The 24,167-nt window shown below is 37.3% G+C and overlaps 1 protein-coding gene across 1 annotated transcript in view; it reads left to right on the plus strand.

Annotated features, from left to right (window-relative positions):
- Nucleotides 1-15,881, plus strand: part of LOC146467677 (uncharacterized) — a 37,168-nt gene extending 21,287 nt beyond the window's left edge. The window contains exons 10-18 of the mRNA XM_085125645.1: nt 9,099-9,218; nt 9,573-9,599; nt 10,263-10,697; nt 11,070-11,093; nt 12,177-12,563; nt 13,070-13,182; nt 13,993-14,051; nt 14,540-14,703; nt 15,208-15,881. Of these exons, the coding sequence (XP_084981771.1) occupies nt 9,099-9,218; nt 9,573-9,599; nt 10,263-10,697; nt 11,070-11,093; nt 12,177-12,563; nt 13,070-13,182; nt 13,993-14,051; nt 14,540-14,703; nt 15,208-15,335 (1,457 nt within the window). The 3' untranslated portion in view covers nt 15,336-15,881. The remainder of the gene's footprint in view (nt 1-9,098; nt 9,219-9,572; nt 9,600-10,262; nt 10,698-11,069; nt 11,094-12,176; nt 12,564-13,069; nt 13,183-13,992; nt 14,052-14,539; nt 14,704-15,207) is intronic.
- Nucleotides 15,882-24,167: the final 8,286 nt, after the last annotated feature.

The following is a 24,167-nucleotide window of genomic DNA, read 5'->3' on the forward strand; positions in this document are numbered from 1 at the left end:
GTATCCAAATAAAATAATTCATTTGTTGCTGTTGATTGGGCGTATTCTTGACTGTATTCTAACAAATTTTTGATATTAACTGCTTGATTTGCATCGTTACAGTCATAAACTTTCCGACCATTTAGTTTAACATCGAAGTTGTTGATGAATGAATGGGATCCATTAACAATCCCATTATGATCCTCAGCCGCAATATTAGCGTTAGCCATTGTTTGTACTTTGAAGGTCATTGAGATTCTGGCATTATACCAGTCGAAAGGTGTTACCTCACCTGTGTTGTCAACCACAAACCTGTATCCGGTTTTCTTCTGAGAATTGTCGTTTCCTGGATCACCAGTATTCAGTGGTGTTTCAAGATCGAAAAAGACATCTTCATAACGTTCTAAATATTTTGGATTCCTGAATGATTTCATTATACTATTATATTACACAATTTTCCTCCTTCTGATTTTCCCACCAGATATTATCTGATTCACTCGATCTGCTATTTCCATATCAGAAAGTTGTTTTGTCACCTTTGGCTGAGTGGACATGCTAGTAGGTGACAAAATTGAGGGTTGTTTTTTACTCAATAACTGAACTATCTTATCTCCGGCTTTATTCCCAATATGCTCTCCAGTTTTTGTAACAGCCTTTGTAGCTGCTGTTTTAACTCCTTTTTTAGCTAATTCTTTGGTTGTTTTTCCGAATAATTTTGATGCAATTGATGTAAATATATTCCCACCAACAATTGATTCATCGTAAATATTCTTTCTAACATAACGACCCATTTCTGGGTCAAATCTTCTTTTGAATTCACTTTGTCTCATTATACAATTTCATTACACAAAACTTGAACGTAGAATTAAACTCATAAACCAATCTATATTATTTAAATCAATGGGTCTGTTTAATGCATCCGTTACCGTTATTCTGATTTCGGATATAATATTCTTTGATACTGGACTGAATAAAGCTCTTTTCGGCTCAAAAGTAAATGGAAATGATCTTCTTAAATTATCTGTTGGAATCATTATTAATGTATTTGTTAATACTCCATCGCTAATACTGTCGGTTATAAGATCACAATTTATGTTTATGACATCAATACTATTGGTTATATTTGGAAGTTTGCTGCTATATTCAGTCTGTGTTATTATTTTGGGCTCAAAACCGATCAGATCACCGAATTTTGAATTGGATATATCTAATCTCCATTTATTTCCAAGTTCGACAACGACACGATAACTTGATAAAACAAAATACAGTTTGACAGCTACACCATTAGCTGGTTGATCATCGTTTTGTTTAATGGCTTGTGTAATATAATTATTGAGATCATCATAACTGTACATACCATCAACAAATGTGATTGTTTCCCAATTGGCTCCACTATCTTTGGAGTATTTGATTTTATTATTGTTGTTTTTATTATTGATATTATGCCATGAATAAGTCATTGACACACGATTGACTGCTAGTTCATGTTTCATATTGCTGTCAAGATAAATTGGTGGATTAAACTTGATTGAAAAGTCTTCAGGCTGACTCCTACCTATTTTTTGACGATTAACGGATGATATCTTTATTTCTCGTTCTTGCATATATATCATTAGAATACATAATTATTCAACAGCTCAATGAGTTGTTTATTGGAAATCGTACCTAGTTGATTCAATTTATGGGCAATCTGTGAAAATTCATTTTTAACGGAGTTATTCCCAGCTAAAATGGATCCGCCGAGAAGTTCCATTCTGTCAAGTAGGTCATTTATATTATTGAAATAGACAACTCCTGACCCTATTTTTTTGAACTTATTACTGGTTTTATGGATTGGAATTTCACTCAGTTGGTTTAATTCATTGAAAACCATTTTGGCTATATCACTGTATTTCTTTTTTGAATTGAATCTCTTTGTGAGGAGATCAATGGTGTCAAAATCAACCTTCTTATCAAGCACTTTTTGTCCATCTTTTGATGCAATAAGACGTAATTGTCCCATCAATTTGGGGATATCAATCATGAGACCACCATACTGACCATATTGATTTATCTTATACGCATTCCGCTTTGGTTGTGTATGCAAGCCTTCACCACTGAGGGTTTTGAGACCTTCTGGGATGAGTTGAATTCTTTTTCTGTATTTTTTAACAGCCTCCATTTTCATGTTTAACATATCGATTTCAGCTTCATTTGTGATTTTACCTTTACCTCTTGATAAAACACCTTTTTGTCTACCAATTTCCTTCATTATTTTCCCAACCTTATTATCATAATCCTTAAAAACAAGCGAACCATCCTTAATACGTTCTAATAGTGAACTAGGTGGAATTAATTCATATTCCATCATTATCTCAATTTCATCATCATTGAATCCTTTGTCCAGATTTGATTCATATGATGATTTCATCATAGCTGGTTTGTAACCAATTGGCAGTTTTGTTTCTTGTTGTGGTTGTGGTTGTAGTTGTGGTTGCCCAGGCTGAATTGCTAACATCTCAATGTTCTCCAAACCTGATGTGATTGCTTTTTGGTTTTTCTGCAATTGCTTAATCAATTTATCCTGTTTGGCATCAATTGTTTGTTTTGTCTCTTCCTGAGCTTTAATTATTGGTTTGAACGTTTCTGATAAACCCTGTTGTAAATCTTGTTTATTATGCTTGTATTCCTTCAACGTGTCTCTTACCTCTTTAGTAAGGATTCCAGCCTTAATCTTGGCTTCAGATATTTGTTTCAATCGTTGGATATCCATTATACTATTTGCTTACATAAACTTATCTCAACTTATCTCAACTTATCTCAACTTATCTTTCAGAAATCACATACAAATCCATCATTTTTATTGTCTAATAAAATAGTATAATGGATATTCCAAACTATGACAATGAAAATGAAAACAATAATTTCAAACGGCTTTATGGATTCATGCCTAATGATACATTTAGAATGCTTATATGCGGTAATTCTGGTTCGGGTAAAACTAACCTTCTTTATCACATGCTTATGCAGCCATTATTATACTATGATCAAATACATCTTTATGCAAAAAATCTAGAACAAGCAAAGTATAAAGATATGATTCAAAAGCTAAATGATATATCAAATAGTGTTGGTTATGATGTGATAGTTTATAGCAATGATCAGATAGTTCCAGTTGAGAGTTTAATGGATGATGAATCACAAAAGATTGTCATATTCGATGACTTTATTTGCGATAAAAACCAAAAACCATTAATCGATTATTTTATAAGAGGTCGGCATAAAAACTGCTCTGTTATTTACCTTAGTCAATCATTTTACAAGACGCCAAAGGACATCAGGTTGAACTGTTCACATTTCTGTGTCTACGACTTCCCAAGCAATAATGAACAGAGTCTGATATCCCGTGAATTGGGAGTTGATAAGGGAACATATATTAAAGCCACCAAAAAACCATATTCTTTTCTCTATGTGGATAGACCTATGAAAGTTGTAAAAAGAAACTTTTACGGAACAGTCTAATCAATTAGTATAATGGGAATTTTCAATGATGAAGCAACTTCTACAACAGGTTCTGGATCAATAGGACAACAAGGTCCTCAAGGACCTCCAGGCGTTGGTTTTATACTAACAGATAATGGTGATTATGACTTACAAAACAAAAAACTTGTTAATGTTAAACAAGGAGCTGATCCCAATGATGTTGTCACAAAGAGCCAAATACAATTGTTGGATAATGCTCCTGGTGATGTGCGAGCTAATAAAGCAGTAATTTACAGCAATACTGGCAGTGTTCATACCAACAGCATATATTTACAAGATATACCAGACGGTGCTGGTAGCTCTAATGATGTTCGATTAATGACTGAGCATCAGTCTTATGAAAACATTCATCTTCATATACCAGATTTGAAAAACTTTGATGGTTATGGTGGACGAGCTAAAAGCGAAATAATGGTCACATCAACAGAACAACATATCACCGGACGGAAAACATTTTTTGATATTAATGTTTTAAAACCTGATAATGACGATCAAGCAGCGAATAAAAAGTACGTTGATGATTCTGTTAAAAAAATACCATCGCCTGATTTATCAGGTTATTTGGAAAAGGACGGATCATCACCAATGACTGGTAACCTTGATATGGGTAATAAACAAATCACCAATCTTGGTGCTAATATACAAAATACCTATGATGTTGTCAATTTGGGTTTTTGTGATACTAAATACCAACAAAAAGTTTCAAATAGCGATCTTGATATGGATCAACATCGGATAAAAGATATGAAACACCCAACTGATGATAATGATGCTGTTACTAAATACTACGTTGATCAGAATTTTCTTAACCGTCTAAAACCTGATGCATTGGATGGTGATCTAGACATGCGTGGTCATACAGTTAAATTTCTGAAATTATCGAGCGAGCCATCAGCTGCTGCTCGGGTGGCTGAGCTGAATCTCAAAGCTGATAAAAACTATGTTGACAATCGAGATACCTATGTTATCAATGCTATTTCAACTTCAGTTAATACAGCTTTTAACACCACCCTGAGAAGAGATGGGACCAATTCAATGACTGCTGATTTAAATTTGGATGATCATAAGTTGATAAATGTTAAAGAGCCAACCGATGATAAAGACGGTGTAAATAAAAAGTATTTTGAAGATAAACTTGCTGAATCACATTTGATTAGCAGTCACAAAACAAACGAATTCAAATACCTGTATGACACAGATGAATCAGCTTCGGAGTATAATATAAGGGTAGATGGGTTCGAAGAGAACTTCAGAGAATCTGCTCATCAAAATAAAAAAGCTTATTCAATCACAATGATTAAGGACACTGATGGATCTAATGATTATCGAAGTGGTATCTCATTCAACATTTATCCATTACCCATTGGTACGTTCACAATGATATTCGAATACTATTGGCCTGAATCCACCAATGTATCATTGTCAACTCAGGGAACAACTGTCTATATTCACAAACAAGTCTATCGAGCATTCGACACGTATGGCAAACTTCTCGTTCAGATTAATAACAACAGTAAAACCACACCTGATCGTATAACATTAGTCATCCATGGCAGAGCTGTAGTCCAGAACCCAGAAGGATACTTGGTTATTTATGGAATCAAAGGATGGAGTGACAGTGTTGATCCAAGGGTTTATGATGGGTTGAAAAATGAGATGTACGCTGATATTAATATGAATAATAATAGGATCGTAAATTTGGCTGATCCTACAGATGATAACGACGCCGTTACAAAAAAATGGATAAAACAACTATCAAGTGAAATTTATGTAAGTGGTAAAATAAGTGTACGAAATGGATTTTTTCAAAATGTTACTGGTGATAATTTAAATTTCACAAATGAAGTCACAATAGAAAAAATCCATCTTTATTCACCAACAATAAATACTAATTCATCCATTACTTTCAATTTAGCAGGAGCAACAAATTTCGTTTCACGATTTAATTTCAGATTTATTACCACTGTTAATATTAACCGAAAATTTGATTCAATAAATAGTATTCAGCTCCGTCTTTCAAGTGGACTTGGTATTGGTGATGTAAAATTCACAATAAAATATTCCAGTCTTAATATACATTAATATTATAATAATGCCATACTTTGAAGATGAAAACGGAAACCATATATTGGATGAAAATGGAGATAAGATTGAATATACAGTCATACATGAAATGCAGCAAGATATCATATGGAAAGAACCAATTCACGTCAATGATGACGGTCACCTTGACACAGAAGACCGTCATCTGATTATCAAAGATGGAACACAACCAAATCATGCAATATCTCTGAGTCAACTCCAGAGCCACACAGAGGATACTATCAAACCACTGATTGACAATAGTATAAGACAATCTTTGGTGCAATTGGATTCTGACATCAAAGGACTATTGGAGAATATGATGCGTACTAAAGTAAAACCGTTAATAATCAGCACGATTAATGAAGCTCTTAAAAAATCATAAAATTTTGTGTAACAATAATTATAAAAGACTATGATTGATGTAACAGAGTTCAACCATGTCAGCAACACATTATCATCTGACCAAATCGATGAATTGAAATCTTATTACAAAACCTATCACAAAAAAATGTGGATTTACAAAAAAGCTTATAAATCCTATAGAAAATGGAAATTAATCGGTAACATCAGTTCTGCAATTATTGCTGCTGGTGGTATATCCAGTAGTATACCCACTTCAGGCATATCTCTTGTTGCGGCTACTGCTGTTTCACTTTTCATTCAAATATATTTGAAGCATAAGAATCTCGATATTAAAACATACCAATGTCATTACGCCTTTCTAAGATATGGGCACTTGTTAATATCCATAAAAGAAATCCTTAGAAGTGGCGAATCTGATGATGATCTCCTGATAAAACTACAACATGCTGATAATTATATTTTAGACAACACACCGATTGTTGATAAACAAGCAAGGATGTATGATAAGTTATTTCACTGACCTATTTCACCACCAATCAAATCCAATACACTATCCCAATATTTTTTATAACTAGCCAATGTTCGGTCACTCTTAATACAAACAAGCGGACTGTGTTCTAATCCCATGGCGCTTAAAATTTGTTCTAATAAAAATTTTATACTGATAATACGTTTCCTTTTCCCATTAATATGGGGAAGAATTTTATTTATTTCGACGAAAATACGATGTATTTTTACCCTCTGTTGATAATTAACACATATTATCGATGCTGCCAATAAATCATCGATGATATTTTCAAGATGATATTTTCGATTGTAAACGCTCTTTTTACGAAAGCGATAAAGATTCTCTCGGAAATTAACATATTCGTTTACTACTTTATAGCCAGCAACTTGCCCGCAATTTTTACAAACTGAATAACCTCTATCAAGAATTATATGGGCATTAATACAACATTGTTCGCGTTCGTTCGACTTACGATTTTCAAACTGCTCACGACAGAAAGGACAAGACTCTCCAAAATCCCTGAAACCTTCATGTATTTCTGAATCACAATTCATTCTACTATACAATATATTATTGTACACAATATTGTTTAATACATGTAAGAAAAAAAATAAATGAAAAAAGAAGCCTTTGTTATGCAAAATGCAAAACCGTTTAAATATTAAACATTTTCAAACTCAAACTCAAACTCATATTTTATCAGAAAAAATAACCACGATAACATTTTCATGGCTGACATATTTCACAGATTTTTACACAAACTGTGGAAGTTACACAGAATTTTATACATGATGTGAAAGTTACACAGAATTTTATACAAGCTGTAAAAGTTACACAGAATTTTATACAAGCTGTGGAAAATTCTGTGTAATCATTTCATTCGCTAGAAACTCATACGACTGTCTCATGACCTTGAACACAATAGACTGAATTTAGACGCAAGCGGGAAAGTCCCACTGCATTACATCATTTCCGAGAAAGTGAAACAGTATTTGGATAATGGCGTGAATGCGTTTCTTACGCGTAAGAAAAAAAGTAACGTCGAAGAGACAAGCTATTGACAGTAAAGAATAAATTTTTCATTTAAAAATCCTTAATTAATCTTAAGGATTTTTCCATAAAACATTATTTCAAATACCTAAATTTGATAAAACATCATAACGACTATCTTCTTCATCACTAATTGGAACATAATAGTTTCTTCTAAAATGCTTTGCCTCTTTTCTATTAAAATGTATTTTTTTAAATTTATCATACGATATTGTATTTACTGGGAAAAAATATTTGTTTAATTTTGTGACAAAACTTTTACCATCATTAACACAATGATGGCAAACTGGAAAATAATCATTTTTGTAATTTTTAAATATCCTATATATTCCATTATCTCTATTTTCAATATATTTATCTTTTTTACATTCAACTAATTGTATTTTTTTACAATTCACACATTCAAACATTTTTTCAATCAATTCCCGATTATATAAACATTTCAAAATAAAGTAATAATCAATCATCATTTCTTTATGATGCACATATTTTTTAATTTTTAAAAACTTTTTATAAGATTCCATGCTTTCAGTAATATCTTCCCCTGATATCTCTTTCACATCTTCAATAAAATTTTTTTTAACATCATTTTTACATCTAATAAAAGAATTCAAACGATTAGTCAAATGGTTTTTTAAAATAAATATATTATATTCACTCATTCAATATATTATATATAAGCGGTTTCTCTTTAAGCCTTTTTGGATTTGACCTTGGGAAATTATTTGCTTTAAAATGCAATACTTTTGCTATTTGCAGGTTTGTGGTGTCCATGTTTTCGCTTATAAATAAGTCTAAATTTCAGCGCAATTTCTGAGTGCAATTTTTTTTGTCGCAATTTTTTGTCGCAATTTCTTGGCGCAATTTTTTAGCTCAATTTCGGAAAATGCGCCTATACCATCATATCCTATACTACTGAAATTTAAATATCTTATTTATGTAGACTAGTTGCTTTGTCGGTGTAAGTTAAGTACAAATTACCACATTGTAACATACCCATTTACCAGTTACTTAAGCGAGAAAGGTTTTGTTGCTGTCATTCACGATAGTCTTTCACTGCTAGTCACAAGAACGTTTGAAACTTATCCTTGAACCTAACCGGGTCTGTGGTGTATTAGAATAGTTAAACATAAATGTAAAAAAAACTTTAATTGCAGTTACTTTAATCATAGCGAAAATGTACTTTTAGTTTCTAGGTACTCTACTCAAATAATTGCAAAAGAAATAAGAAAGTTCCAAATTCAAAATAGCGAGTTAAGGTTAGAAATCCCAAGTGGCAGAAATCGAAGTAACCAAACCAGTGTGCTATTTACAAGTGTCGCAGGAGAATTCAACTTAGTCTTCATACCCTGAAACAAACTCCAGATACTGGCCAGAGCGGACTCTGAGCCTTGAATCTCCGGATTTGGAGGCGATTTAACCATCCACACATAAAATACACACACTTTATTTCAATTCAGACTACTGTTGCACAATAACATCCCGATGTCTTCGTAAAAAATAAAAATAAATAAAAAATAAAAAAAAACGCAACAACAAAAACATCACCACAATTGCAACTAAGCTGTACTTAGTCCATGTTTTTTTTTAGAGAGAGATCCTTGCCTTTCCAGTCCATGTCAAAATGGCGGAAGCTGCATTGACGATGAAAAACAAGAAACCGGTTACCGCTGTCGCTGTAGACCAGGATACAGTGGGCACAAATGTGAAGGTAAAGAATATCATCATTACTAAATTGTTGATTCCTTTGCTCGAAAAGTTGCAGAGCTTGGAAATCAGCTTTCTGAGTTCTTTCAAAATTTAATGGTTTGAGGGAGGCATGTTAGCAGTATTCTTGTCCATTAGTTTCCATTAATTCTGCAGTTGAATGATTTTTACCAATTAAAGATTAACATTAAGCGGCCTGGACATACGTCGCCTTTCAAGAAATAATAAGACCCAACTTTTATCAGGGAGAAAAACGCTCTCGCGTCAGTGACTGCATAAAATTCACACTCCATCCATATCCTTTCTTAACCATAGTTAAAGCTGTTATAAAATTCACATTTGCTTGTATTTCGTACAGGAAGACCCAACACGCGGGGAACATCAGGTAATGTTACTTTTCAAGTTTGATTGTCTCAATTTAACACAAAAAGTGAAATTTGCGAAACCCAAGAATAGTAGTATAGAATAGAAGAATAGTAGTATCGAATAGTAGTGTATACTGACTCATCTCCGAATATACCCAGCCACGCGAATCCTTAGGAATGGCCTCATCCTTACGGAAAATTCTTGGCTTGCCCTTTTGTAGAAATGACGGATCATTTCGATCCCCTGGAATTACAGCTGTGATAAAATGGCATCTCCAAAAATAGTACCCTATAGCTACGAATACAACAGTCTCTCTTCTGTATTTACATGTTACAAAAATGTCTGATCACTTCGAATTGTACGTACTAGTGCTTGCTATTTCCCAAAATGGTAGTCTTAATATACTTCCAAGAATGTTAGATTATTTTCAGGAATAGAAGAGCATTCGAAAAGTTGATGAATTGCAACTGCAAGTGTTACGAGATAATCAACTCAGCCCTCTGTTTTTCCTTTCTGTATGGCTCAATCGTCCTCTCTATGTTTCGTTGTTTCATAATTTGAAACCTACCATAGAGCAAAATGGGCGTGTTTTAAAGCCAGCTTTAATGTCACCCAAGTCTGCCCATTGAGCAACGCAGATCATTTGTCCATAAAGAAAACGTTGCTTTTCTATTGTGTGTAGCTGGATTCAGAGTAGAGATTGTGGAGTACATCAACATATTTCGAAGACTCCATGGCGCAGGCCCTCTCATCTTATCCACTGGCATTTCTTTGGCCGCCCAGAACTGGGCAAACACGCTGGTCTCGCGAGGAACGGCCTCCATTGATCCAAACACAAGCTACGGGACGAATGTCTTCACCAGAGTTGGTCTTCAAACAGGATTGGCTCAAGCAGCTGTAGTGACGTGGTATACATCTGTGAAACATTATGATTGGGCAAAACACGAGTCAAAAGTCCTTGCGTCGCCATTTGTTCACCTTATTTGGCTTTCAAGTAACTTTGTAGGCGTTGGTCTGGCCAGGTCACGGACTGCGAAGTTTTATGTTGTGGTGTACTTTGATCCCATGCCGGGAAATAAAGAACCGTTTCTTAAGGACAACGTCCTACCATACACAGGTGTTTAGCCGAGATATTTACAAAATTATCTTTAACACATTTAAAATAATCACAGCTGTTAACTGTTTTAAACATTGAGAATAATTACATAACAAAAACCTTACACTCACTGGCGCAACATTATGAAACATACGGCTAATGAATAATACAATTGTTATGTGCATCGTTCGTGATTTTAAAAGTTCTTATGATATATTGATTTGTCATTTAATTTTTTTGCTCTTAAATTAGTTTCAATTTGAATTTGGTACTACAGATTTATTTTTCTACGCGTTTCTGTTTTGTTTTCTTATTTTACTGACATTATTATATCTTTCTGCCTGTGGCAGGAACAAACCTTGTTACTGACTCATACTTTAATTTTGTTTTCAGACGTATTTATTCTAATGCAAGGTGGTAAGTACATGTCTCATCACCCTAAATAATAATCCTACGTCAAACGCCCCCTACAGCAGTGATAACATTTTTCGGTTTATAGTAAATTCTAAAGGTTGCCATCCTCGGTAAACCCCCCCCCCCCCCCCCACCCTACCTCCCAAGATAGACTTAAAAGAAATTAAGCTAGTGGCTCTTGTCTGGATGAGACGAAGGAGTAAATAGCCGTTTTTATACTAAAGACCGTTCTATGAAGAACTTGTAATTGGGCAAACATTTGTGGTATGTCTGGTTATGCTTCTCGTACTCCATCTAGCATAAAGAAGGGAAAATGGCGGATTGTGTATAGACGAACTATTTCGGGTAGTGCATTGTTCAAGAAGATCCGGCTTATCCCAGTCTTTATACTAGATGAACTACGAGACACATAACCAGACGCACTACAGATGTTTCACCAAGTTCGAATGATTACACTTCTCTAGTATGAAAACGGCCTCAATCGTAGTCTGGAAAAAAAAGAGAAGACAGTGATCTCCGTCATCGAATTTTCAATGATATAAACTGTGCGTTTGTTTTAAAACATTCCCTTTGTTGTCACTTTGATTTCACCGCTCTTGCTGCACATAATGTGCACGTTTTATACACGAGTATTGCCAATTTGCTGATCCTGCAAGCCTATGACCTTGTCGTGGTGGAGTAGCTTCATTTGCTCTCTGAGTTCACCGGGGCCATACGGGCAGGGGAATTTTTTCTCTCGATGCTCAACTACGCAGACTTGATCTAGTGGGAAGGTGGCAACATGGAAACAATAGCCACCTAGTCCTCCAGGTTTGGGGTTGGGCGGTGGGTAAACTACCTATCAATCTAAAACTAATTAGCTACTGCGACGAGATTCGCTCTATAAGAAATCCCGCGCTTGGGGAACTATAAACCGTACGTATCCACCATTTGATGGCACATTAAGAAATACTTCCGATCTCGACTTATCACCGTTGCTAAATTTGTCACTTTTGCCTTCATCAAGAATTGGGGAATATTTGGCTTTCATCTGTAAAGGTCTTGACTCAATTTATTTCTCACGATCCCTTGGTTTTTACCTAACAGTGTCGTGCAACCCGGGCTATAAGAAGTTTGAAGGCACCTGTTACAAATATCACGTCGACAAGCAAACCTGGGAAGCAGCATTGTTTCTGAGTGCGAAGGAAAACGCAACATTGGTCTCCTTTCACAAATCACAGGAGGAAGCATTTGTCCAGACACTGATGCCACCAGGATATACAGGTTTGATCTGGACAGGTCTTAACGACCGGATCACGGAGGGAACCTATACATGGTCAGACGGCACTACCGTTGAATACTCGAGCTGGAAGGCAAACGAACCAACAGGAGAGAAGGAAGATTGTGTCGGTGTAGAAGTGATCAGTTATGGCACTATGTCGGATGTCCCATGTGCTGAGCCTCATTACTATGTGTCCAGGCAACCTCTTGAAGGTGAGAGGTTAAGTGATTACCATCTTTCACTAGGTTACCAACGTCACCGTAAGGTTACGTGATTTAATGGAGGGGAAAGCTACTGTGCAAATAGTTATATATACGGCATATCAGTCTCGGTCGGAACTTGCGCAGATAATTTTTTAAACAATTAAGCTACCAAGTGAAAACTTAAGTTCTTATAAAAATCAAGGTACATAAAAGTAAATGCCCCTTTCGTAAATGGAGTGGCAAGAGAGAGGATTTGCTGGGTGTTCAACGTTTATGTACTTTTATTCCAGTCCTGAAAGATCAAACGCGTTAATGGGTCTAATACACCATCGCTCACCATCTTGGATGATCAGTGGTAATGTTTGAAAGTTTAGCTGGTTCATCCCATCTCCTCTACTCACGGCTTTGCACTTAGCAAAGACCGTAAGCACAGCAGAAAACCAACTCTGGTGAAATTTAAGTAACAGCAGTGCCTCTGAAGGTCTACTAAATTTTGTTTTACTTGAACATTTTAGGTCTGATAACATATCGCACAAAGCTCCAACTTCCTTCCCTACCGTGGACAGACGAGTATGGCCAGTCAACGTCACTGTTGTTCTTGCAACTAAAAAAAAAGATAGAAACACTGGTACGAATGAAGTTGTCTCTTACACTCAATAATACCTTCAAAAACTCATTAATAATTCATATGCCCATTGACCTATCAAATGGTTGATAATACATCACGTGCAGTGACTTTATATCGATAAACCTCCTCGTTATTAGCATGCGGTGTTTTATCAGCTGATAAAACACTCCCATAAGTATGCGGTGTTTTTCTCGTATGCTAATTTTCAACGTTTACAAAAGCATCCGTCGTCATGTTCTTATCTTGTTTTTTGATTTCATCTTGTAAAACAATAACTGAGGAGACCTAACGAGAACGAGTCACTTTGGTCCAATACGAGCCTTTTGATAATCTTAGCCAAAATTTTAAGAACATATTATGGACAAAACAAAGGTTGATATCGTCTTTCCAATACATTACACAAGTTATCAATAAAGATTAACGATTTTGACATGTCAATGAGCTATGTTCTGGGATTTGGAGGTTTACTGACCAAAAGCAAAGGGAAAGTAAAATCACTGAAAGTTAGCGGGGAGTTCGAGTTAGCTGATAGTAAAGGACTGAAAAAAATGGTGTCAAATCCAAGGGAAATTGTTCGAGTCAGTGGGGAGTTCGAATTAACCGAGTTCGAATAGTTTCGCACACTCTGATTTGACAAATCAAACTCCGGATAATATTTGCTATTCACCACACGGGGGCTGGGTATCCACTGGTTGGTAGATACTAAAATAATTACCCATTAATATCCACCTCCAATTTGATGATTGTTAATTTTTATTACAATTGTGCTGTAATTATTCTTTGACATATTTTTTTGCTTTCTTTTTAAAGCTACTGGATATTTTTGAAAATGACAAGACATTTGTGTCTGGATATGTTGAAGAATTCAGGTGATATTTCAAAACTTTTTCCCTTATACTTTTACACAACCCTACTAGTTGTAAACGAAAAGTATCGTATTTGTAGGAAGCTTAAGAAATTTCAAAGTAATTGACATATTGAACCTCACTTCCAGGGGAACTGTATTGGATTGCAAGTCCTGGCCTCTTTCACTAAGTTGCCGAACCCTTGAAAAAAAAGGGCCATTTCTTCGATTTTCACGGGATTATTTTCTAACAGGAAAAGTACTAGAACGCAACTTTTCACTTTTCCTCAACAATTTTTCACACATGCATCAAACGTAGAAAAATAAACACGCTCTTTCTTTCACTATTCTCTGACTATAATATTTTTCGATCTGATCTGAGAAAATTTGGCGAAAACGCAATGTCGTGAACTTAGGGGTTGGAACTTTAAATCAAATGGAATTGCCTGTTTGCTCCAGCTATACCCAAAGGTGCACCCTTGCATCTTTTACAAGTCTATTTTGCACCTTTAGGGAAAAGCCGTCGGTAACAGTTTCACTGATTTTAAAGTTCGGTCCTAATCTTGCTCCGGATCCCACAAAACCAATTCAAGACCATTTGAGGAAAAACCTTGGACGCCTCCCAGCACCAGTTAACCAAAAGACCCTGATACAATCTGTCAGAATTGTTCCTCCGGGTAGGTGTTCTCCTCTTTTGTCTACATGCTACTACTTATTAATTGTAATTGAAATAGATTTACTCACCAACTTATTAGCAATCCCCATTACCACTGTATTCTATCGACGCCTTCCTCTAATTCTCAAGTGTTTTTCAATGATAACTTTGACTCGGTTTCAGGCTTTCACAGCTGTCTGCATAGCGGCGCTTTTAACTATCCATTTACCCAGCTTTTTATCTTGGCAATGAACGCAATTCAGACGACCTGAAAATTGTTAATAAACATTAGGGAAAGCAGACGTTTCGATGCCATCCTGACTTCATTATTTTTATATAAAATTAACCATTCAAGTGGAATTATTTAAACTATGAACGCCCCAGGGGTTAAATATCCGCCAAACTGGTGCTCTACCGTGCAAGCTAACTTCATGAATGTCGTAGCATATTCATACTCGTTTCGCGCGTAATTCGAAGAGCACAAAGTAAAGTTGGATAATAAAGAAAATTCTTAAATTCTTTCCAGGGATTGCACCGGCTGTTTTAGGAACCTGCACCTCCAGCTGCCCCACAACCTGCTTAGTTACTTGCAATCCATTTTGCTGTAACTCCAAGATACCGGCCACCAGTAGCGTTCAGTATTCAGGCATGTAACATGGAGTTATAGCCCAGGCAGCTCCTAAAGGACTTGTCATGCCCAATTTACGTTCTCAAGTTAGCATGTTTCCTGTTCCAGATGATGAATGCTGTGTATGAAACCGACATGGTAAGAGGAAGAGGAGGCCTAACCGTATTAGTGCTGTGAAAGACGTGACAGAAAACTTTGTAAAGCTTCACCGTCTTATTGACAAATTGAAAAACAGTCAAAGAATAACGCTAGTGATTCACAGAATGACAGTAAGACAAATGGAGCAGGAGAAAAAGTAGAAAACTATTATGCTTTTGTATTCCCGAATACAAATAAACACATTCAAGATGGCTGTACAAACTACAACTCAGGTTTATTCACTAAAGTGAGGCAATACATAAAAGCGCGAGCACGTGCTCTTTATAAAGACTGGGAACTAGTATTTCACAACATCTCTCTTTTTTTTAATAAACATGCGTCCAAATATATATAGACGAGTCTAAACAATATGAGCATCAAAATCAATCTTAAACTTAATGTTCATGACTTGCATTAAAACACTGTTCACTTAATATAGACACAAAGTATGGTAACAACTTGTGAAATGTTCTCTCTAATCGGTAACATAGTCTTTAAACCAAACAGGAGGTCGGATAATTCGACCCTTAAGCCTGGTTTACACGTAAGACGCAAGCATAAGCATAAGCACAAGAAACCTACGTGTAAACCGGTGCGACGCAAGCATAGGCGCCTTGTGCTTGCGCTTGTGCTTATGCTTGCGTCGTCCCGGTTTACACGTACGACGCAACGACCCAAGCATAAGCACAAGCACAAGAGAATGGAACGATTTCCATTCTCTTGGGCTTGTGCTTATGCTTACGTCGTTGCGTCGAACGTGTAAACCGGGACGACGCAAGCATAAGCACAAGCGCAAGGAAAGGAAACTGAAAAACAGTGACAAGTTGTCAGCGTACAATTTTGTTGCTCATGCGTTGCCATTTTCCGCCATGTTGGAATCAAATCTCGCCCCAAAAGGCAGCCCGGCTGCGTGATTGCGCCAAATTTGTTTGCTTCTGCGCTTGCGTATGTCACGTTATGCTTATGCTTATCGCACTTGTAAACATCCTTGTGCTTGTGCTTGTGCTTCTTCTTATGCTTGCGTCGTACGTGTAAACCAGGCTTGAGAACTGACTCTCTCATAGCTTACTGGATCATGGACTGGACTTGTGGTGTTGGTTCAGTTCTGAATCTTCTAGTCGCTGCTGCTGATTGGTTGCTTCAGTTGTCTTAATCAGATCACGTCTGTTTCTTCTGTAACTGGTTCCTTCTGAGTTACCAACATACGATCTTGGCGCATCGGTTACCCTGGTAACCACAGCAGGTGTCCATGTCTTCTGTCCTGGCTTTCTGACTCGCACAGTGTGTCCTGTGTTCAGGGTTTCAGAACTTTTGCATTCCGGTTGTAGTGCTGCTGCTGTATTTCTGCACGACGACTGAGACCGTTCTTAATATTTCCGGTTGGATACTGTGGCTCTAGTAATGCAGGCGTGGAGGTAGTTGGGTTCTGGTTCGACGCCCCATAACCATCTGTGCTGGCGATAGGCCAATTTCCTCGATGGGAGTGTTTCGGTAGGCTAACAAACCAAGCTGAAAAACCTTTCCTTCAACTTTTGCTTTCTTCAGAATGTTCGCTGTTTGAACTGCTCGTTCTGCAAGACCATTACTATGCGGGTATCTGGGCGATGATGTAATATGCTTGAACCCATATTGCTTTGCGAACTCGGCAAACTCATGGCTACTGAACTCGGGCCCATTGTCACTGTCTATCATCTCAGGGATTCCATATCTTGCGAACTGAGGTTTAATGTGGTCTTGCTTTTACTATTGGCCAAGTTGGACACCTCAAAGAACTTTGAGTAGTAGTCAACCATAACCACATATTCTTGTTTGTCAACTTCAAGCAAATCCTCTGCAATTGTTTGCCATGGCCTTTCAGGTAATTCATGGCTCTTAAGTGGTTCTTTTGCTTGGGAATTTCTGTACATGTTACAGGTATCGCACTTGCATGCCATGTCTGCTATCTGTTGGTTCATTCCTGGCCAATACAAGAGATCTCTGGCTCTACGTTTGCACTTTTCGATGCCCAAATGGCTGCTGTGAACACACTGGTCGGCCCAGTAATAGACACGGCCCAAGTTCATAGGATAATGGGCTTTTCGACATCATAATACTAGAGTGTTGCACCACTTGTCAGCTTTTCTTTAATGGCTTGGAATCCTTTCTCTTGTCTTTCGGACCAATGCTTTTCCACTTCTTTGTGCAGTAGCTTCCTTACGGTGGCTGAGTTAGGTCTGCTAGGTTAGGTGTGAATATACTCATGTAGTTCACCATTCTAAGGAATCTTAAGAGTGCAGGCTTATCTGCTGGTGATGGCATTCCTTCCACTGCATGCACCTTTCTAGGATCTGGTTTTAATCCTTGACTGTTTTAACACATGCTCTAAGCGATGGTTGTGCTCTGCTTCGCTTCTGCCCCAGACATGAATATCATCAGCGATTGTCTTCACTCCACTCAGGTCCTCAAAGGCTTGAGTCATTCTCTTTGGAAAGATCTCAGGGGCTACGTTTTAAATGGTGTTTCAAATGTTAACAGCTCAGAACTTTTCTCATCGAGCTTACTGTGCCAAAACCAAGATGTGGCATCTGAAACACTAAATACTTTGGCATCACTTTATTCAGCTGCAACTTCGTCCACATTTTTCATAGGATAGTGTTCTCTCTGGAAAGCTTTATTTAAATCCCTAGGACCTGAACACAGTCACACTTTACCATTTGCTTTCTCCACAACCACTAAAGAACTAACCCATTCAGTTGGCTCCTCGGCTTTACGAATAACACAAAGTTTTTCCATACGTTCAAGTTCTTCCTTGACTTTCTCTCTCTGCGTGAAAGGTATTTTGCGAGGTGGGTGTACAACGGGACTCACGGTAGGATCAATCTGAATCTGATAGGTACCCTCCAAACATCCAATACCATCAAACACATCTTCATACTTCATAAGGATTTCATTGACTTCTTGATTACATTTAGTACCACTAGACAGGTTTTCATCCTCTTGAGTATGAACTGAACTGACTCTCTGGACCAGATTTAAATCATGACAGGTTTGAAGACCAATAACTGGAGTGGCTGGATGCTCAATTATTTGAAATTCAACAGGGTGGGAGTTTCCACTAAGTTTCACCTGGAGTGTAGCTTTACCCATCGCAGGTATCTTGTGGCCAGTAAAAGACACAAATCGGGTTTTTGACTTCCTCATTTTATTCATGTGTCAATTTACAGTACAAGGTATAAGGCCAAATGTTGCATTGAGCACCAGTGTCTAGTTTCACATTGACCTGGAGTTTATTGACCACTACACTTTGTATCCAATCTTTCTGAGTGAGTGGTTTGGTTCCCAAGACCCCAATAAAGAACTCATCTGTATCTGAATAATCACATCTGAACTCACTTACTTGTTTAGAGCTGTCCCTTGGTTTGGACTGGCGCATTTTCGAGTAACGATTACTTTGTTTGCATTTGTTGCAAACCTGACCAAAGGCTCGACATTTCTGAGGCTGGTGCACTTGTCCACATCTTCTACAATTGAACTGTTTTGTTTGTTTGTTTGTTTGTTTGTTTGCCTCTCGGTTTTCCAGGTGACTTCTTTGAGACGTCTTTCACATCGTGCACTTCTCGGTCATCCTGATTCACAACAATATTCTTCGCCTGATTTTCAGTTCTCTCAGATGACTTGCACACTGCTCGCTCCAAATTTAAATCTTTTTCTCGAAGAAGACGCTTCCTGACTTCGTTATTTCTGATACCACACACAATACGATCACGAATTATAGAATCACACAACTCTTTAAACTCACAGTTTCTTGCAAGCTTGCGCATTTCCGTAACGTAAGCATTGATTCCTTCTGTCGCTCCTTGTGCCCTCGTGTTGAACACATGCCGCTCGTAAGTTACATTCTTCTTCGGCGTACAATATTCTTCGAACTTCTTGATCACGACAGCTATCTTCACCTTGTCTTCGTCGCTGAGACCGAATGTATTAAAGATTTCCAAAGCCTCCTCTCCTGCAACTGTTAGCAAAGTCGAACATTGCACTTGCGCTGGCTTCTTGTCGAAGCCCGTCGCGTTGAGATAAAGCCTAAATTGCTGGATCCAACGTCTTCAATTCTCTGCAACATTTCCTACCAATGATAACGGCTTCGGTGGTGGCAGTTGATTCATTATTATCCGGTTTCTAACACCATGTTATGCTCTTTGTAATAAACACATTCAAGATGGCTGTACAAACTACAACTCACGTTAATTCGCTAAAGCGAGGCAATACATAACCGCGCAAACACGTACTCTTTATAACGAATGGGAACTAGTATTTCACAACAAAAACGTTATCGAAAACATCGAGACAAATCTGAACAAGCTTGGAGTTGGTTTCAAGAAAAAGAATCAGCCCAAAAGCCACAACCATTTCAACAAGTTGCACGAAGCAACTGAAAATACAAATGAACATTTCAGCGTCACCATAAATCAGGCTGAAAACTCAAAACTATCGCCTTTTAAAAAGAGGGAAGGCGGTGTATATGACCAGAAAAAAAATATATACTCATGAAATGATTGACGGTGACCAAGAACCCAGCAACTTAGATGAGTCCGCCATTAATCCGAAAAACCATTCTAGCATTACAGAGATTATCAGCGAAGATCATCTAGAAGAACACGGGAAAAAAAGTCGAGTCAATAGGACAGACTCAGTGGGCCAACTTGAGAATGACAGTTTAGGAAATGACGAGGACGATATTCCACATAGTCAAGAGATTAGTATGCAGGAGGACGACGAAGAAGCTGTGGGTGACGCTAGTCATTCCACTAACGAACCAACGGATAGCAATACTGAACCTGGAGATACCAGCTCGGAACCTGAAAATGACATTTCTGAAACTGACAATGAAGACGAGAAGGGCGACAAACCTGTGGGTGACGCAAGCCATTCCATTAAAGAACCAGCAGATAGCAAAACTGAGCCTGGAGATACCAGTTCTGAACCTGAAGATGACATTTCTGAAACTGGCTATGAAGACGAGAAGGACGACGAAAATGAACCACTTGAGGATGATTTCAATTTGGAAGATTCTACAAAAGATCCCTCCGACGAGCTATTGGATGAAAGAGGAATTGTCGACGTTGGTAAATACGGGAAAAAAAGGAACATGGTTCTTAGAAAGAACTCGTCTTAAAAATATTGTAGTTACGAGACATTTGGAAAGATTATGTACACAAAGTATAAACAAAAGAAAAAAATTCAAGAACTGGAAAAGCTGTAAACACCTACAATGTAGACATCTGGTCCTTATCTGCTAAAAAAATAGTTACTGTTGAGTGACTTCTTGAACAGATTTTCAGCACGAACTCCTGGCTTAGTCTTAATTGTAGATTTGAATGTAATTACCATTTAACCTTTTTATACCAAATATAAGTTGACATAAGCAGAAACGTTGACATGAGCAGAAATGCAGGTGTTTTGAAAAAGATATGAAAAGTTTAAAATCGCTACACCAAGGAAAAAACAAACCCGGGATGACAAGGGATTTTTTTCAATGCTTATTGTCACTTGTGAAAATGTGGAACTTTAAAGCATACTGCTATTTCAGTTAACATTGACAGATTTTAAAGCCTCGAGTGACAAAACCGAAAGGTAGTATGGGTAGGTGTAAATCTTTTGGAATTCGGCTGTAATGTAGAGGTTGTCAAGGCTACAGGATGGGAGAAAACACCGTAAACATTTGCCTCTATGATTATTTTCTGTTACAGTGATCCACAGCTGAGTTTGGTAAAGTTGCTAATCGATCACCGATATCACCTTGAGAGAAATTTCTTGGTCAAGTACAAAGCAAGACATCAAGGGATTATTAGCCGTGGTCACATTTGGGGAACTTGACTTGTTGACTTGTTACACTTGTAAGTGTAACCTATTTTGCCCTAGGTACTTTAATTCTGGGAAATTTTATCGTCTGCTTGGATAACAATAGTTTCCCTTGACAGTTACCCCAAATGAGAGAAAGGGAAAGTACAAATCCCAAGGTAGTAAACCAATATGTACTCGTCGACAAATGCGTTGAAGACAGAAGCCGAATTATAATCAGGTTGCGAAACTAATTTCGGGAAGGAACATGTAATCAAGTCCTCAAGTCCTCAGCTTCTACTTCTCGCTTTGCAAGATCAGCCTAGTCTAAACGATTTGAGGGAGTAGATTGCGATCGCTTGAATTTGAGAGGTAAAAGTGTGTGGTGTGACCACGGCCAATATGTCTGACTTTTGTAGAAACTCCTTTTAGATTTGAATGCATGTTTCACGAACTGTCTGATCTATAAGGGAAACTCTAGGAGCATCACAGACAACTGAAATTATACACAGGCGCTAGAGTCACTATTCAAAGCAATTTGGCGTAGGCAGTCAAATCGAGATTTCGGCCGGAATCTTCCACGTCTTGCACTCGTTTAGAAATGCCGTTCATATTAACACTTGCGCTTTCGTGATCTCATCTATTAATAACATGGATTGTTTCGGGAAGAAACATGTAATCAAGTCCTCAAGTCCTCAGCTTTTATGTTCTCGCTTTGCGAGATCAGCTTAGCTTCGACGTTTTGAGAGAGGAGATTGCGATCGCTTGAATTTGAGAAGGTGATAGTGAGCGATCAATATTAAGTGGTTAAGTGGTTTCCCAGTTCCGAAAGGGAGTTTGTTGGGTATGTACACGAATTTAGCTTCTAGTCTAATTTTGAGATTGAATCAAGTCTTCGAGTCCTCAACTTAGACGTTCACGTTTTTCGAAATCAACTTATATAGTCGGTGTTATTCGCATCTAATGCACAGTGATCAAGTGGCACAGTGGCAAGTCGTCAAAAGTGAAGCGGATATACTATCAACTGTTACGACTGTAGGAACAAAATTAGCATTTGAGAAGTATTTGGCTAACCCTTGAACGATTTTGGGTCATCAAAGGTTTCTGAAAGTTTGTGTTGAAAATATCCTTGAATACTAGCAGTAATCAAAGATTATTGGAGCATGTGCATTTGAGGCCTTGACTAGTATCAGATCCCATGACCAGGTGTCTCCATCTGTTTTAATTCCACGACTCAGCCATTCCCTGAGAAGATTTATTTTTAGAACTGTTTTTCTTGCAAAAAGGTATGATGTATGACAATTTAATTGCCATTGTTTTTCTTTGATTGGCTATTTTGAATGTGGGCATTCCAAAGGTCCCCTGAGACCCGTTCTAAAAATAAATCTACTCGGGACAGGGTTGACCCCAAGGCTCACTGAGAGATAGCAGCTCTGGGTCATGGCTTGTGCAAATTTAGCTATGGGGAACACTGCCTCCACCCTTCCTGTCCGTTTCAGTTTGGTTATTTCATTGTGATTGTTATTATTTAGGATGTTCAAAGCAAATGATGTTAAAGTTGGTTTTTGATGGGGTGCCAAGCAACAACCAGTTGCCTTAGGCAATCTAGCACTTAATGATAAGGTTCATCGTTTCTACAACTCAGTACCGCGGATCTCTCATTCCATAGGCCGTCTTCCTTTTGACGTATACGTGTGTCAGGTTTTGCAGTGCTAGAGTCGGAATTTAAACCTTACATGAAAGTGAGGCAGTCAAGCTTCATGCAGGCGGAGCGAACGTAGATACCAGTTCCCGCACGAAAATGCCCCTGAAAAAGATCTACGGGAGAGGGGAAGGTTAATTTATTCCGTGTTGAGAGCAAACGTGCATTCTCCTTCGTTGAACACAGAGAACGCGTTCGCAGGCAGGATAAATATTGATACATTCCTGGAGGTGAAGCAGAATTAAGCTCCTTTAAAAAGTTGGTTAAGGATTTAATTTCTTACAAGAGCTGATCGCTAAGGGAGGTTCGACTGAATACGATTGGTTTAGAAGGGAAAATAACAATTTTAGAACCACCCGCTGAAAGAACAGAATAAAAAACAACAAAAAATCATAGCTCTGGGGTTAAATCATGCTTTAGACCACATCTTCATCAAGTTCGATCTTGTACAGTGCACTTGAATCTAGTGTGGGCCGAACGATAAGCTTTTTTTTTATGATATCAGTGTATAGCGTATAAAAAGAGACATTTTTATGCCTGGTGAAAACAAACGTCTATCTGGTACTTTTAGTGTTAATTAAAAAACCAATATAGAGCACGAGGTTTGTTTAGCAGAACTCCTGGAGATCAGTTAAAGATTCATTGTATTGTCAAATAGAATTGCAATGAATTTAAAGAGACTCATAGCTGATTAAAAAGAATTTACTTTTAGCAGCGTTGCTTATTTTTATTTTTTTAATGTAGGTGATAGACAAACTTAAGAGTCATTGTTAAAAATGAACTTCATATGAAATGTAGAAACGTTTTGAAATCTAAGATGAAAAATAAACTTGTGGGACAACAGGTCTCTAAAATTAAACCTGATTATATACAGCAAAACAAAGTGTCCAGACCTAAACATCTTTTGACGTCATAAATATATTAAAGTAGTTAAAAGAAAAGAGTGGATAAATGGTAGTAGCACACTGACATTTTAAAGTGGTGAGTACTAATTTCACCGGCAGACTACTTTTAATCACGGTATTTTGTAATGATGTACTATTGGTATTGTGATCACTCGCCAGGATGTAGTAGTGTGTGTGTGTTTCAACGTTATTACCGCGTATTGACAAGCTTTGTTTAAATCTCTGTTCAATTACTTCATAACTTAGAAATGATATCACCATTACGAAACCCTGTTACGCTTAGTACAGTTTAAATA

Source organism: Pavona decussata, unplaced genomic scaffold (genome assembly GCF_977016875.1).
Source record: "Pavona decussata unplaced genomic scaffold, jaPavDecu1.1 SCAFFOLD_134, whole genome shotgun sequence".
In the NCBI taxonomy this organism is placed as follows: Eukaryota; Metazoa; Cnidaria; class Anthozoa; order Scleractinia; family Agariciidae; genus Pavona; species Pavona decussata.